Raw genomic sequence first — 15,798 nt, 5'->3', positions numbered from 1 at the left:
GACGAAAGTGGAATGTCGTTCAACGATACGAAAATGAGAAGATGGCGGAGTCCACCGTTCTGATATAAAAATGCCCATCGAGACCGCATCATGGCCTTTATCATTGGTAGTATCTCACAGGCACGCACACAAGCCCGTCACCTTCTCTCGTTACCACAATGGCTGCCAAAACCGTCATCTCGTTCCTGGTAACCGTCTGCGCTCTAGGCGTCTCCGCGCAGCAGACATGCAAAGTCACCCCCGACGATGCTGCATGGCCGTCCGACGAGGATTGGTCGACGCTGAACGCAACAATAGACGGTGTTCTCATCAAGACTCGACCCGCCGCATCCTCCTGCTACGCCGGAAACCCGTTCGGCTCCTTGCAGTCGTGCGAAGACGTCGAGAAGGGATGGGGATACTCCGCCTACCACGCATCCCTTCCTGAGTCCATCGACTCCTCCATCTACGCCAACAACTCGTGTCTCCCTCCGAGTGAGTCCGCGGCCAAGGGTTGCGAGATTGGCGGCTCGCCGCAGTACGTTGTGAACGCCACGACGGAAGAGCAGATTGCCACTGCCATGGGCTGGGCCAGCTCGCGGAACATTCGCATCGTCATCAAGGGAACTGGGCACGATCTCAACGGCCGGTAAGATGTCTTCAATCTCATCCCCAGAGCTTTCAGTGCACTAACCTGACTCTAGCTCTTCCGGCGCCTACTCGCTGTCCATCTGGACTCACAACTTCAAACAACTCGAATACCACCCCGAGTGGAGTTCCCCCAGCGATAATAGAACCGAGGCGGCACTCACCTTGGGAAGCGGCCACAACTGGGGCTCTGCCTCTCGAGGAGCAGCCAAGTTCAACAAGGTTGTTGTCGGGGGCGTTGATGAGACAGTCGGAGTCGGCGGACACATGCAGGGAGGCGGTCACGGTCCCCTCTCGAGCACATACGGCCTCGCGGCAGACCAGATCCTGCAAGTGCGCGTCGTGACGACCGACGGCCAGATCCTTGTCGCCAACGAGGCGCAAAACCAGGATCTTCTATGGGCCGTCCGCGGCGGAGGCGCCGGCCAGTACGGCCTCGTCTCCGAGTACGTCATCAAGGCGAACCCCCCGCCGGGCAATGTTGTCTCCAGCGGCATCCAAGTGTCGGCCGTCGGCAACGACACTACCTCCAGAGAGGCGGCTTGGAGAGGTGCCGCAGCCCTGCTCGCCAGTATGCCTGACTTGATGGACGGGACTCTCACCGGGACCGGCATGTTCAGCGCCGGAGCTCTACCTGCCAACTCGTCCGAGACTGTCCGCAAGGTCACCGCCTCCATTGGCTTCTTCGCGTACAACACGACAGCAGAGAAGATGACCTTGCTCCTCGAGCCCGTTAGAGCTCGCATCCTCGCAGAGGTGGGCAACAAATCTGTCACAGTCACCCTGAGCGAGCCGTCATCGCAGCCTGACTTTATGAGCTTCTTCGAGAGCCTGAACACATCGCCCAGCGCAGCCGGGGCTGGGATGATGACGAGTCGCCTCCTCGGACGCAAGGAACTCGCGGAGACTCCGGTGTCGGCCGTCTCTGGGTACCTCCAGCGTCTCAGCGTGCCGCAGAACCCCACGGGTAGCGCCCTCATGGTCATCGGTCTGCAAGGCGGGCTGGGGCCTCGCAACGTCCCCGAGGTGATGCGAGGTGCCCTCAACCCGATGTGGCGCTCTACGTACATCCACCTGATGAGCTACGGCGCATCGGCGGATCCTAACGCGGCGCCCCAAGAGGCTCTCGACGGTGTCGCGCAGTGGCTGGAAGAGACCAAGGAGCCCGTCTGGCGCGAGTGGGCACCGGGTGCTGGCTCCTACATGAACGAGGGCAATGCTTTTGACTCCATGTTCAAGGAGGACTTTTACGGTACTTCCTACGACCGTCTGGTTGAGATCAAGAGCAAATATGACCCTTCCGAGAGTCTGTTCGTCTTGTCGGGCGTCGGAAGCGATGCTTGGAATTACAACCTCAACAGTGGCAAGTTGTGCAAATCGGCCTGATTTGCTCGGTCTAGTGATGGTATTTCGATGACCGCTCGTGACTGTGACTGGCTTGGCTTCGATATCACAACTAGCTGTTTCTGCCCTTCTCTCGTAGATAGAAATATCATTTTTACTGCCATAATTGAAACTTTCTTGGTTCTTAAGGTTCTCCCGACCGTCGGTGGTCATCTCGGTGTCGTGAGTCAGAGTCTCGTTTGCTTCGTTCGTGCTTCTTCTCATCTCTTCCTTCATGGCGGCTCCTTTCATCTCTTCTAGATCGCCTATCGCTTTCGTCCCTTCTTTCGTGTCGGTGATTTCTCTCTTCTTGATGACGGTCCCTGCTCCGACGGCGCTCATCTTCTCGACTGGACCGAGGATGGCGTTCGCTCTCCCTCCTCGAAAGGGATCTGGCTTCACCATCATCCTTTTCACGAGACCTCTCTCGAGGGTGGCGTTTTTCATTCCTCCGATGCTCTCGTTTTCGCCGCTCATGTCTCTCCTTTCGCTTCTCCTCCTTGCGCAGCTGCTCGAGCTCTCTCTGTCGCTCGGCTTCAAATCTTTGGCGCTCCTTCTTCACCTCTCTTACTCTGGATGCTCCCATCTTCATCATGGCAAGAGGATCATTCGCTACTATCCTCTGTTCGTCTCTCTTCTTCCTCCCTGGGTCTTCGTTGCCAAATGCGTCCTTGCCGGCGGGCTCGAGCTCTGCGAGTTCAGCTCTTGACCCAGATGCTGCGTACCAAGGGCCGACCATACCGTCCTTGCCGGCCGCATTTGATAATCGCATTGTGTACTGGTCCTCCATTTCCTTCTTCCTTTTTGCCGCTTCCTTCTCCGCCTCTTCATTCTTTAGATGGCGACCCTGTTTTCGTTCTTCGCCAAAAAGATCAATGTGCCCAGCTGCATCTACGATCGGCGCAGAGCTGGTTGACTTGCGCAAGGTCTCGTTGGCTGTTTGCACGACGCCTGAACGCTCTCTTGCAACACGTAACTCAAAGTCAGTGTCGTCCTCGCCAGCGCGCTTGCGCTTCTTTCTCTCCCTGCCGAACGAACCGGCATCACGGTCCCGATGTCTTGGCTCATCGTCAGGGGTTTCTTCTGTTGGAGGCAGTGGCGGTGGCTCCTCACCCCGTAAGATAGCTAGTCGGCGCTCGGCATCGACTTCTTGCATGCGCTGCTCCTCGGCCTCCTCCTTGGCCTTTGCGGCAGCCTCATCGCGACGGACACGGGCGATGTTGTCCGCATTGTAGACGTTCCAAGACTTTTTGCCCAGTAGGTGTCTGTTTATCAGTTAGATTTTGGCTGATCATACTGGTCGACAGATGTGACTTACAGCGGCATGATTTACTTGGGCCCCTGGAAAGCTTACATTACCAAGAGGAAGCTATGAAAGAGTTTATGTAATGAGGATGATGGCTCGCAATCTGTGAGTCCGAAATGCGAGCAGCTCCAGTGAGTCCTAAAAGGGACTAGACTATATCTCGAGCCAATCGACGTCATTAATTAGGCGGCAGCTGGAGACCTGAAGTGGGTCATGCCTGGCGACGGCAGCTGCGTGCCCCACTTCACTTTGACTTGCACCTTCCCGCCGTCAGTCAATGGAACTGCTGCACATGTCACAATGGAATTTGCGGAACAACTTCCTTGTCAAACTTAGTTACCTTATAACAGGACTCGTTCCGTAGATACTAGGTAATGGTACGAGGTCAACGCCTGAAAATGATTGGACACCCTCTTACACTCAAGTTGCGCAGGCAGCAACGCTTCTGCAAAGAAGACATCTGGATCCTCAAACTGGCCAGAGTTGAAACAGACTGAACACGGTTACAAACCACGGGTGAGATCCACATAGGCATCAGCGCATCTTCCATGCCATTCGCTGCAGCAAGGGTAAGGTAAGGGTCCCCTCGATACGTACCTGCTTCGCCTTGTGTCCATTTGGCCCAAACAAGGTTTAGCGCTCCCCGGGCCCAGGGGACTTGAAGCGAAGACGAAGCCGCGCAGCCCCTCCAACATGCACCATTCCACCTACCATTAGTGTACATAACCTCCCCTCCGTCATCCTCACCGTCTTCCTCAACACATCTCAAGAACAAGAAACCAGAACAACCCGGCCGCACGAAATCGTAACCAACCTCACAACCAAGCGATCCCATCGTTTCTGCCACACCGACCGAGCGCCTCAGATATGAGCTTCCCCGAGAAGCCGCTCCCCCGCGGCCAGCCGCAGTCGCCGAGACAGCCCGGTGTGCGGCTGAGAATCGAGAAAGTCAGGGACAAGGCCCTGCAGACCCAGCTTATTTATGCCAACGTGTAAGCATCTTTCGAACACGCAGTCCCTCTTCTCTTCCGCTGCTAACCCTTCCCCTCCCAGCGCAGGTGTCAGCTACCGAGACTTCGCCCCGAGCCGCGACGGCCAGGACATCAACATCCTGATTCGAGCCAGAGACCCTGTCCGAGGAACAGTACGAGAGAACGTTGTCAGAGCGCGACCAACACCCGAACTCCCCGAGGGCACCATCAGTCTGTCCGACCCGCAACGATCATGGCTGAAGATCGGAATGACCGACACCTTCGAGGGTGAGGTGTACGATGCGAACAGACAAGGCGCAACTCACCTCGAGGCGATGGACCTCGAGCTGTCCTGGGCCTCGATGAAGAGGGACCCCAACTACGAGTTCAAGCACGAATACTTGGCCAAGGTCTTTGAGCGTTTCTTCCAGATGCACTTCTTCGCCCCCGGTCAGCGCACTCTGCTGGACATTGAAGGTCTCAAGATCTTTGCTACCGTCAAGACCATCACTTTTGCTGGAGGCAAAGGTCCCGACGCCGTCGTCACATCATCAGACCCTTCTGCCCGCGGATTCTTCAGCACGAACACGCTATTGTCCTTCTTCAAGGGCGCCGAGTCGGATATGAAGCTTCAGGTCGGTGAGCACCAGGGTAACGCCAACCCCATTATCTCGCCAGACTTCAAGTTTGAGGATATGGGTATTGGTGGTCTCCAGGACGAATTCGCCACCATTTTCCGCAGAGCTTTTGCTTCTCGCGTCTTCCCTCCCCAGCTGGTAGCGAAGCTGGGTATTCAGCACGTCAAGGGCATCCTGCTCTTCGGCCCCCCTGGAACCGGAAAGACGCTTATCGCTAGACAAATCGGAAAGATGCTCAACGCTCGTGAGCCCAAGATTATCAACGGTCCTGAGGTTCTCAACAAGTTTGTCGGTCAATCTGAAGAGAACATTCGAAAGATGTTTGCGGATGCTGAGAAGGAGTATAAGGAGAAGGGCGACCAGAGTGGTCTTCATATTATCATTTTCGATGAGTTGGATGCCGTCTGCAAGCAAAGAGGCTCCGGTGCCGGTGGCGGCACTGGTGTTGGTGACAGTGTTGTTAACCAGCTTCTCACCAAGCTCGACGGTGTTGACCAGCTTAACAACATCCTGCTCATCGGTATGACCAACCGTAAAGACATGATCGATGAGGCGCTTCTGCGTCCCGGTCGTTTGGAGGTTCAGTTGGAGATTAGCTTGCCCAACGAAGAGGGACGCAAGGAAATCTTCATGATTCACACTGCCAAGATGCGAGACAACAACATTATGGATTCCAAGGTTGACCTGGCCTCACTGGCAGCTCGCACCAAGAACTACTCTGGTGCCGAGATCTCTGGTGTCGTCAAGGCTGCAACGTCGTTCGCCTTCAACCGTCACACCGAGGTCGGCAACAGCGCTAAGATGAAGAATGATGTATCCGCGATGAAGATCACCATGGACGATTTCGACAACGCACTGACCGAGGTCAAGCCGGCTTATGGTGTTTCTGAAGACGAGCTGGCGTTTGCCCTTGGCATGGGAATCCTTCAGTTCAACAACAACATCCCCGCCATTATCCGCACGATGCAGGGCTACATCGACACAGTCAAAGAGTCAGATGTTCTCAACAGGATACCAGTCCTTCTTCACGGGCCCCCGGAGTCAGGCAAGACTGCTTTGGCCGCCCACACCGCCTCCCTTTCAGACTTCCCCTTTGTTAAGCTCATTTCGCCTCAGCACTTGACTGCTTTCCGAGATGAGTTTGGAAAGAAGGACTACCTCACCAAGGTTTTCACCGACGCTTACAAGTCTGAGCGTAGCATCGTAATTTTGGATAACTTTGAGCAACTCATTGAGTGGAACCCAATTGGGCCACGCTTCTCCAACACGGTGCTCGACAGACTCATTTCCCTCATCCAAACCCAGCCACCAAAGGTCAGTTTCAGTTCTTCTTGCTTATCTACTTTTAGATGGATCAATCGTTACTAACTCCATGTAGGGCCGTCGTATCCTCATCATGGTCACCACCTCAGAACGCTTCGTACTCAGCAACTTGGGTGTTCTTAAGCACTTCCGCAGACAGATTCCGGTACCCGCCATATCTGATGTACGCGAACTCGCCCAAGTCCTGGACCAGTCAGGAATGTTTGGTGGCAACGACATTCAGACCGTCATCCAGTCCATACGCAATGACACTCGGTCGGACAAGATCGGTCTTGGCATCAAGACGATTCTTGAGTCAATCGAGGAATCAAAGATTGAGGCATCCTCACAAGGCACCGACATGCTGGAGAGTCTGTCAAACAGGCTTGTGACGGCTATTTCCTCCAATGCCCTAGACGAGTAAAGGGACTAGGTGGTTGCATTACAAACTATAGAATAGACTCTGAATACAAGAAGTCGAAGTTCCCCAGGCAGAAAAAACTTCACAATAATCATACATACAAAGCAGAGTATTTCAAGTGCCTTGATTTCCTCGATGATGATGAAAAGACACCCATGAAGCTTCGAGGATGAAGGCCTTCCGGCTTATGTAATCCGATTATTTCTGCGGGGCGGCCATTCTGACCCGCCGCACCTTGTGGGGCCAGCGGTGAGGTCACAGTGCACGGCACCAAGCTGAGCTTCCGCTGCAGTTTCCATCTCCCACCATCAACCGTCCACCAACCCACCTCGAGATGGCCGACAGAGCTCGATCAAGATCACGCTCGCCTCGGCGCGATCGAGACAGAGACAGAGACAGACCACGGAAACAAGGCGGTTTCAGATGGAAAGACAAGAGCCGCAGAGACGACCGCGACGACGGTAACGAACGAAGAGGCCTCGAGCGAGGCTACCGCAACCGGTCCCGCTCCCCCCGTCGCGACCGCGATCGCGACTCGGACAGAGATCGCCGCAATGACCGCCGCGGCGGCGGCGACGACAACTACAGACCCCGCGACTCGGGCAGAGATAGAGACAGAGACAGAGACAACAAACCCACCGCCAGCGCCTCAAGCTCGAAGGATGCGCCGACGAAGCCCAAGAAGGAAAAGTCTGCACCCGCGCCGGCTGCGGGCGGCGGCGAGGAGATGATTATCGTGCACGTCAACGACCGCCTCGGTACCAAGGCCGCGATCCCCTGTCTGGCCTCGGACCCGGTCAAGATGTTCAAGATTATGGTGGCGCAACGGGTCGGACGGGAGCCGCACGAGATCTTGCTGAAGCGCCAGGGCGAGCGGCCGTTCAAGGACAATCTTACGCTGGAGGATTATGGTGTCAGCAACGGTGTGCAGCTGGATCTTGAGGTTGATACTGGTGATTAAGAGACTCGGGTTATGGATGCAGGGGGGGGGGCTGTTGGATGGTCTCTTGCTGCGGAGGACTCGTTGAAGCGTGCGATGGTATGGTTACAATCGCAGATTTATCACGACTGGGTTACCTTATTCTGGCGTTTTGGGGGAAAAGAGTACACTATGGAATCAGGTCTGGAAAGTCTAGATGTCACCGATACCCGTACAAATACTATGGTATGCAAAATCCACATAAGATCATTGCTCGAGAGCTCAATGTATCATCCCTCAAGGTCCACGAATACGCACCCAAAATTTCATCTGATCGGCAGTAGAGCCTTTATATACCCCTCCAAGTCCATTCCTGTCACCAGCCAGGAGGCGCCCGTCTAGGTCGATGGGTCAGGTCAAACTGGCTGGGTGGTGGAATGGTTTATGGTGAATCGACAATTAAATTCTACACCAACCAGCCTACTCGACGACAGGCTAAGCGCATACGATTACACGAGTTCGAATCCCAGTATGAGCACCAGAAATTTCCCAGCATGAGCACCAAGAGATGTAGCCCCCGTATCAGCACCGGGGGGGTGAACTCTTTTTTGCCGTCACCTGTTTTTTGGTCTTTGCCCACTGCCTCAAAGCAAATCAATTGGATTTTGAAGTTTTTGTCCTTTAAAGCGTCAAGTAAAGCGCGCTACGGACGTAGTTGTGTCACCTTCGCTTGGTTGTCTGACGTCCAATGTTGAAGTTGTGCTTCACCCTTGGTTAAGTATCAAGTCACATGACCCCGCGAGTTCGCGTCAAATGTCCCCGCTTGGACCGTCGCGCTTGTGACGCGCCCTTGTCTTGACATTTGACCCAACCTTCGCCGTTGACTCAGAAAGACAATCTCACACGCGTCTTAATGCCTCGATTCCAATCACTTCTTGTTCCTCAAGAACACTTCTTCGTCACTCTGCAACTATCTTCTACAAAAGAAGCAAAAACTGAAAACCCACGGCGCCTTCAGCAAAACCCTCTCACTCATCTCACACTTACACCATCGCCATGACAACCACCACCACCAAGAAGACGTCCGCGACGCGCGACATCATCTCAATATCCATCCCAGAAGGCGAAGGCATGAAGACACAACTAGACCGCATCGCTCGCTCAAATCGCACCGCGTACGAGAAACGGGTGTGGACCGCCCTGTGCCAAGTACCAAAGGGTCAGATCACGACGTACGGCATTCTGGCGGCGCATCTCAAGTCGTCGCCGAGGGCCGTCGGCAACGCGCTGCGTCGGAATCCTTTCGCGCCGCAGGTGCCGTGTCATCGGGTCGTTGCTACGGGCGGTGCTTTGGGCGGGTTCAAGGGCAAGTGGCCGAAGAACGGGGAGGGAATTACGCTTGATGAGAAGAGGATGCTGTTGAGGAAAGAAGGCGTCAAAATTGATTCGAGTGGGCGTGTTCTTGGGTCGCCTTTTGTGGCCTTTATTTGAAATCGTTAATGAAGCCAAGTTGATGAGCAAGCATACAAGTTTTCATGTTTCTACGAATCTTTCTAATCCATGGCGGCTCTTGATGAGTTGCTTTTGTGGACAAGACCATGAATACCCGGATACACGTTTCTACGTATGCGGGTTTCGTGCAGATGCGTCGGCTAGTTAACGGCCTGAGAGCAATTCTTTCCTAGATCGTCAGGAGCATCCAGTGTAGGATTGTGGCAAAGGGACTTGGCGATGGGCGGCACGGCACGCAGGCTGCACAAACACGTACCCGAATAAAAGCCCCTTGCATTCACAGACAAGCGATCGGAAGACATTTTTGGAAGCAGTAAGTCTTCATGTCGATCTGAATCTGTGCGGGAAGGATCGGGAGGTATAGTAACGGATTGCCTGGAAAGAAGGAGTGAGGTACTGGGGTCAGTTCTCTTGTCCTCCTGTCACTAGAGGATCTAGAGGCATGTGGCTGAGGAGTATTTAGAAGGAGTCGTATACGAATTCTCATAAGCCCTCGAGTCTCGCTTATCCTGACCTCATTTGAGTATCCATCAATGATTTCTCTCCTTTCATCGTGGAAGAATCTGAAGAAGTCATTTGGGACGAGAACGGAGAATGCTGGGCGTTCAATGAGATGCGTTCAACCCCGCAAATGGCAAAGATGAGGTAGCGTTGCAGAGGCACCCGCCGCCAAGTGTGTCACGATCTTCAGAATCCCCTTACCTTGCCTTGGGTAGCATTGTCCGTGCCGAGCACGACTTTGCCAAGCGACTGCTACATACAACCAGCTCATCATGTGATGAGTGACATTTAGCTACTGACGAGAATCTACCACGTTACCTTAAGTGCTTCACGCAACAGGAGAGGTTCGATTGGACATCTTGACAGAATTCAAAAACTCAAAAACAACAGGAGCCGACCGAGGGTCAAACACCGGAGCCCAAATAGCACCGGAACATCACGGACTAAACAAGACTTCACGACATTCATCCCTCGGTTATCAGACTCGATACTTGTTGTTAGAATGGGATGACAGTAGACTCCTCATAAGGTCTGCGGAGGCGGGCTGCTGGGTATCCAGTGATTCAGGCAATGAGTGCGTATTGTCCCCCGGTATTCCTCGTGCATCAGGAGGACCCCGGCTGCTCATCGTCCACTGTCTCAAGTCATAATGAATAAAACGGAAGATAGGTATAAAGAAACGGCATATCTAGACTCACTTAAACTCCAGGCAGTGCCTGGGAACCACTGTGTTTTCAATAAAACTCACGCCAAGTCTATCCCCAACCCTCAAACCACTCTGCGCCTCCTTTGCAAATGTTTAATGCCGCAAGAGAAAACATACACTGAGTCCCGAGTCCGGCATATCGTTTCCATTCGGACATGGCAGTTCACCGACAGCGAAGACGTACCTGAGACGTTCTCAGGGTTCATCCACCGGCAACCACATCTGAATTGGGGTCTCGTCGCCGGGGACAAACTCGCTGCCGGCGGCCGACCCTGCCCAAGTAAACAGTGACAGCTGACAGCCGGCAGCGGCATCGTGATAAGCCTCAGCCGTTATGTATCTCTCCGAGTCGGTGGCGCGCTAGCCTACTCGGTCGTGGACCGCGTATTCCTCAAAGTAGCATTCAGTGAACACGACCTCGGAACCTGGAGATTTGTCCACGTGAGAATGATTGCCACCGCCAGGCCTCTCCGGGATCCGTGGATTGTCCTGCAATGCAACACAGTCTAGAGACTTGGCAAACACCGATAGACCCGGGCCATGGCGACGGACAATAGCTGCAAGATACGGATTGAGGAGGACGACAATAGGCAGAGCCGCACATCTTCCTTCCCGAAGGAGACAGAAGAACAGAGCAAAAGGAGCATAGGACGTGTCCGTAGATAAAAACGGCCCCCACCATCGGAATATAGACACATGTACGGATAGACATGGGAGGAAGTTGCGTCAGCCTCCTAGGCTCTCCCCGTACTAGTCTATACTACTCCTCTATTGTCTTTTGAAGACTCCATCAAACTAACGTTGCGCACGAGCTTCGAAAGAAGACTTGATCCCCGAGATGATCCCGGCGCAGACATCCCCATCCGAATCCACCGGTTCGCCTCCCGGCCCCTCACCCCGTTGGCACCAGCACGTGTTGGCGCCAAAGTGGAATTGCAGAACATGTTGGCGCGATGGCAAGCAAGGTATTGGTATTCCGTAAGCAAACACAAACGCCGAAAGAGAAAAAAAGAAGAAGAGAGGTAAGACTGGGTTCGAGCTGCTGGCATGCTGGCTGTTGTTCTCCTGCAACGTTCAGAGGCGCAGCGGGAAGATGCCAGGTTCGGCACTCTTCCGAAGCTAAGAGATTCGCTGCTTCGCATAGGGTTGCGGTTGGATCCCCCCAACTGCCTGCCCCCTCTCACTGAGCCTTTGCGGGGCTGTTGGACGTTGGATGTTGGACTCGACGACCTACATCAGAGACTTCTTTGGAATATATCGCCGAAGTTTTATGGGCGCATGGTTCGATGTCGCCACATGCGACGTTGGCACAACGTGCCAGCCTGCCAAAAGACCCCCCTTACCTTTGCGTCTTTTCCGTCCTTTGCCCCCGAGGCTAGTGAGTGACATCGCGGGCCCCCTTGGAACGTTGGGACGGTCTGGCTAAGAGAACTAAACTTTGGTCTTCGCGGGAGAGGGCCGTTGAGAAGCTTGAACTGGCCACAAACGCCGCACCTAAATCCTGATGGGAAACACAACGGCGGCGCTAGTGGCTGATGCTATTGAGCGGACACCACGGAGAAACTGCGTTTTAGACAGAAACGAATGGCTGCCGTAACGGCGTTTCTGTGTTTGCTACCTCATGCGGTTGTGTGGCGTGGTTCCTCACGGGAGAGGCGGCAAACTATTGTTTTCTGCTCCGGCAGATTCGATCTTGTTTAGTTTGTTGGAACTCGGTTGTTGTTGGTTTTCGCAGAATGGTGTGTCTGCCTTTGCCCAAAGAGGGAACAAGTCCATCCAACCATTGGAAAAAGAAGGAAAGACGACAAGAGATTTCTTGATCGATGAATGCCGTCAGTCCCCCACACCGGCACACTCGGAGCGCGTGCTATGTATGCATGTCTTAGCTGACGCTTTGTTCTTTCAACTCAAAATAGACGGCGTTCTCAACCTAGCAAGTCAAGTCAACACAGACACCACCAAAATCTCATTCGTGTCAGTGTTTATACGAATCAGCGGGCGTTCATCCGTACTCAATCAGCGTAGGGCAGAAAAAGAACAGGTCCCATCAGCCCTTCCCGTTGATCCCAACTTCCACCCAACGTCAAGGACACGCGACGGCCCCCATCGTCCAATTGTCCGCCAGTCATGTAGTAACGGAACCGGCATCAGGGCCTGTGCTGCAGGAACAGAGTGAACGAGCACGCGCAAGAAGGCATGGAGACCCGGATTGCAGGCGCGAAGGATCCAGATCAAGGGGAAATACAGGGGCTTCTTGGGTTCTCCGTCGGACCTCGACTGGTCCAGTAGGGGAACACTGATCATCGGGGCCGAGGCAAACTCCACGAGTTCACAACACCTAGCGCCAACAGGGGGGTGAGGCCCATACCGATACGTTGACCCGTTGATTAGGTTCCTCGCACTTGGTCGCAATCACTTCGCATTCACACTGGGTTTGTGTGTAGAGTTGAGAAGTGCCAGAGTAAGCGGTTTGTGCTGTCATCCTGTTTGTTCATCCCATTCCAGCCGCTTTGACCAGCACCCCCGGCAGTTTGCGAGATTCGAATTTCATGCAAAAGTCAATACTTGGTCAACTTTGTTCCACATCCCCTTCCAGAAGCCTGCCGCAATCGAACGACAGATTACGCACGTCTCATTTCCCTCTTCTGACATCTAAGCCCCCGTCTTCTTTCTTCGGCTTCGGAGGACTCCCGGACGGATGCCAATTCTTCTTGTTCTACGCAACAGAACCTCGTGTCGATCCCCGTGGTCAAAGCAGAAGAGCGGACGAGAAGTAAGTGCAAGGTGTGGATGGCACACAACTGCCCTGGTCCATGCCTCGCTTCAAGCCTCATGGAATCAAGGAGAGAGTGTGTGTGAGTCTGTGAGAGACTCTGCGAAAGAGAGGGCAAAAGAGAGAGCAAAGGCTGAAGGGGGGGCTCCGCATCTACCCCGTAGCCACCACACTATCCCGGAGCATGCTGCTCAAAGGGGGATAATCCCAGCAACGGGCCCCAGGCGTGTCGTGGGAGGAGGAGAACTCTCGACTCCTCGACTCTCGACACACACTCACGCTGCTCCTCACACAGTACCCAGTCGAGAAGGGAGATTGACATCCATTATCCGCCCCCATGCCTCAAGCACCATGCCTCAAGCAACACAGCCCGCCTAGCAGGGCCAGGAAAGCTCGCCGTCGCGCCGTAAACAGATCCCTGGTCATTCACGACCTGTCTCTCGATTCTCCAATGCAGTTTGCTTCTCCTCAATATAAAGACTCTCCATCATGGCCCTCCCACTTGATGAACTCGTCAGGAGTCTTCCCTGCAGCCTAGTCATTCTTTAATATCCCCCCTCGGGTCGGCCATCCCCTTCCCGTCCCCTTCCTCAAGGCTCCAAGACTTTCCTCCGTTCCGCTCCTTTCTCTCTTCAGCCCTGTCAAGATGAAGTCCTCCGCCGTCATCGCAACGGCGGCCAGGGTCGCCGCGCCCTTCGCTGCCGCGGGCCTTCTCCCCAAGCGCGTCGAGAATGCTACGTGCCGCTCCCTCCCCGGCGACGCCAGCTGGCCCGCCACGACGGCTTGGGATACCCTCAACACCACTGTCAGCGGCAAGCTCATCGCCACCGTGCCCATTGGCTCCGTGTGTCACGACCCCAACTACGACGAGGCTGCCTGCACGGCGCTGCAAAACTCGTGGACTCTTCCCGAGACTCAGTAAGCTCATACTTGATCTCTCAAGTTATGCGGAATATCGACTAACAAACCCCTCAGCTTCCCCTCCTCCTCTTCCGTGATGCAGAGCTATTTCGCCAACCAGTCCTGCGACCCCTTCACGGATCGCACGCTTCCGTGTCTGCTCGGAAACTACGTCAACTATGCTGTTGAGGTGACATCTGCCCAAGATGTTGTCGAGACCATCAACTTTGCGCGGGAGAACAACATCAGATTCCTCGTCCGCAACACGGGTCATGAGTAAGTCTCATCCGCACCTATAAGCGCCATCCCGCCCACGAAGCATTATCGCTAACCAACGACTCAGCCATCTTGGCCGCTCAACCGGTGCCGGAGCCCTCGCGGCATGGACCCACAAACTCAAGGAGATCACCGTGACCACTTGGTCCGATGACCTCTGGTCCGGCCCCGCAATCAAGATGGGCGCCGGCGTTCTCGGCTATGAACTCACCGAGGCCGGCAAGACCGCCGGCCTCGTCGTCGTCGGCGGCGAATGTCCCACCGTCGGTCCCGCCGGAGGCTACATCCAGGGCGGTGGCCACTCGGCCCTCACCACCAACTTTGGTATGGCCGCCGACCAGGCGCTCGAGTACGAGGTCGTCACCGCCGACGGCAAGATCGTCACCGCCTCCCGCACGGAGAACGCGGACCTCTTCTGGGCCCTCAGTGGCGGCGGCCCCGGAACCTTCGGCGTCGTTACCGCCGTCACCGTCCGCGCATACCCCGACGCCACCATCGGCGGCGTTGGTCTCCAGACTGCTGCTTCGTACACCACCCAAGAGAAGTGGTGGCAGATGCTCGACGCCTTCCACTCCCTCCTCCCCGGCATGACCGACCAGGGCGCCATGGTCGTCTTCCTCTACAGCAGCAGCGTCTTCGCCATCAACCCTCTCACGGCCTACAACAAGACGGCCGAGGAGGCAAAGACCATCCTCCAGCCCTTCCTCGACGTCCTCGCCAACCTCTCCATCCCCTACTCTTCCGCCGCCACAAACTACTCGAGCTACCGCGACCACTACGACAAGTGGATGGGTCCCCTCCCCTACGGCCACGTCGAGGTCGAGTCCTACAACTTTGGCTCCCGCCTCGTGCCCCGCTCCGTCCTAACAGACACCACCGCCCGCGCGGCCTACGTCTCAGCCATCCGCTACGGCGCCGACAACCACGGCGTCCTCTCCGCCGGCGTGGCCCTCAACGCCACGGCGCCCGCGGGCGTCGACAACGCCGTGAACCCGCACTTCCGCAAGGCTGCCATCCACGTGCAGTACTCGACGGCGTGGAGCAACGACCCGGCCGACTGGGAGCAGATGAAGGGGGACCAGAAGACCATGACGGAAGAAATCATCCCGCCCATCGAGGCCGCGACGCCCGGGTCCGGAAACTACGTCAACGAGGCCGACTTCAACATCCCCGACTGGAAGGAGAAGTTCTTTGGCGGCAACTATGACAAGTTGCTCACCATCAAGACCAAGTGGGACCCCTCGGGCGTGTTTTACGCGCTCAAGACGGTCGGTAGCGACAAGTGGAATGTTGCTGCTGATGGCCGCATGTGCCGTGCGTGATTGTCTTTTTTGATAATGAGGTTTTTTGGAAATCAAGCGTCTAGGAGTTTTGTGAGGGCTTATGAGTACATACACATCTAATACAGACAAGGGCACCGTATAAGTGACCTCCTTTTCTGGTTCAATCCGTTTGTTCCGAGTCAAGTACGTGGTGATTAAGAGTCGGTGATGCGTTCCAAATTGGAGACCCATGATGTTCACAGCCCGATCTAATTGGGGCCATCACTGTCTTGAGCTCATT

General features: G+C 55.0%; 7 protein-coding genes across 7 annotated transcripts; 5 read left to right on the top strand and 2 right to left on the bottom strand.

The window, feature by feature from the left end:
* Positions 1-158: 158 nt before the first annotated feature.
* CLUP02_02210 (FAD-dependent monooxygenase) lies at positions 159-2,013 on the top strand (the record flags this gene model as incomplete). Its single annotated transcript, XM_049281244.1, has 2 exons — positions 159-628; positions 684-2,013. 2 exons carry the CDS (start codon positions 159-161, stop codon positions 2,011-2,013), a joined length of 1,800 nt encoding a protein of 599 aa, XP_049137201.1.
* Positions 2,014-2,155: 142 nt separating this feature from the next.
* Positions 2,156-3,336, bottom strand: CLUP02_02209 (blastn match against entry EMBL; the record flags this gene model as incomplete). Its single annotated transcript, XM_049281243.1, has 2 exons — positions 2,156-3,275; positions 3,329-3,336. 2 exons carry the CDS (start codon positions 3,334-3,336, stop codon positions 2,156-2,158), a joined length of 1,128 nt encoding a protein of 375 aa, XP_049137200.1.
* Positions 3,337-3,864: 528 nt separating this feature from the next.
* Positions 3,865-6,651, top strand: CLUP02_02208 (ATPase; the record flags this gene model as incomplete). Its single annotated transcript, XM_049281242.1, has 4 exons — positions 3,865-3,890; positions 4,093-4,308; positions 4,370-6,239; positions 6,304-6,651. 4 exons carry the CDS (start codon positions 3,865-3,867, stop codon positions 6,649-6,651), a joined length of 2,460 nt encoding a protein of 819 aa, XP_049137199.1.
* Positions 6,652-6,982: 331 nt separating this feature from the next.
* On the top strand, positions 6,983-7,609 carry CLUP02_02207 (uncharacterized protein; the record flags this gene model as incomplete). The annotated part of the gene is made up of 1 exon (XM_049281241.1): positions 6,983-7,609. One exon carries the CDS (start codon positions 6,983-6,985, stop codon positions 7,607-7,609), a length of 627 nt encoding a protein of 208 aa, XP_049137198.1.
* Positions 7,610-8,623: 1,014 nt separating this feature from the next.
* On the top strand, positions 8,624-9,058 carry CLUP02_02206 (uncharacterized protein; the record flags this gene model as incomplete). Its single annotated transcript, XM_049281240.1, has 1 exon — positions 8,624-9,058. The coding sequence occupies one exon, from the start codon at positions 8,624-8,626 to the stop codon at positions 9,056-9,058; it is 435 nt and encodes a 144-aa protein (XP_049137197.1).
* A 1,631-nt stretch (positions 9,059-10,689) lies between these two features.
* CLUP02_02205 (uncharacterized protein) lies at positions 10,690-10,968 on the bottom strand (the record flags this gene model as incomplete). The annotated part of the gene is made up of 1 exon (XM_049281239.1): positions 10,690-10,968. One exon carries the CDS (start codon positions 10,966-10,968, stop codon positions 10,690-10,692), a length of 279 nt encoding a protein of 92 aa, XP_049137196.1.
* Positions 10,969-13,705: 2,737 nt separating this feature from the next.
* CLUP02_02204 (FAD binding domain-containing protein) lies at positions 13,706-15,557 on the top strand (the record flags this gene model as incomplete). Its single annotated transcript, XM_049281238.1, has 3 exons — positions 13,706-13,977; positions 14,035-14,235; positions 14,303-15,557. The coding sequence occupies 3 exons, from the start codon at positions 13,706-13,708 to the stop codon at positions 15,555-15,557; spliced, it is 1,728 nt and encodes a 575-aa protein (XP_049137195.1).
* Positions 15,558-15,798: the final 241 nt, after the last annotated feature.

Source organism: Colletotrichum lupini, chromosome 1, assembly GCF_023278565.1.
Source record: "Colletotrichum lupini chromosome 1, complete sequence".
Taxonomy (NCBI): domain Eukaryota; kingdom Fungi; phylum Ascomycota; class Sordariomycetes; order Glomerellales; family Glomerellaceae; genus Colletotrichum; species Colletotrichum lupini.
The sequence above is the reverse complement of the archived record's forward strand: the minus strand, read 5'-3'. Positions and strand labels throughout refer to the sequence as shown.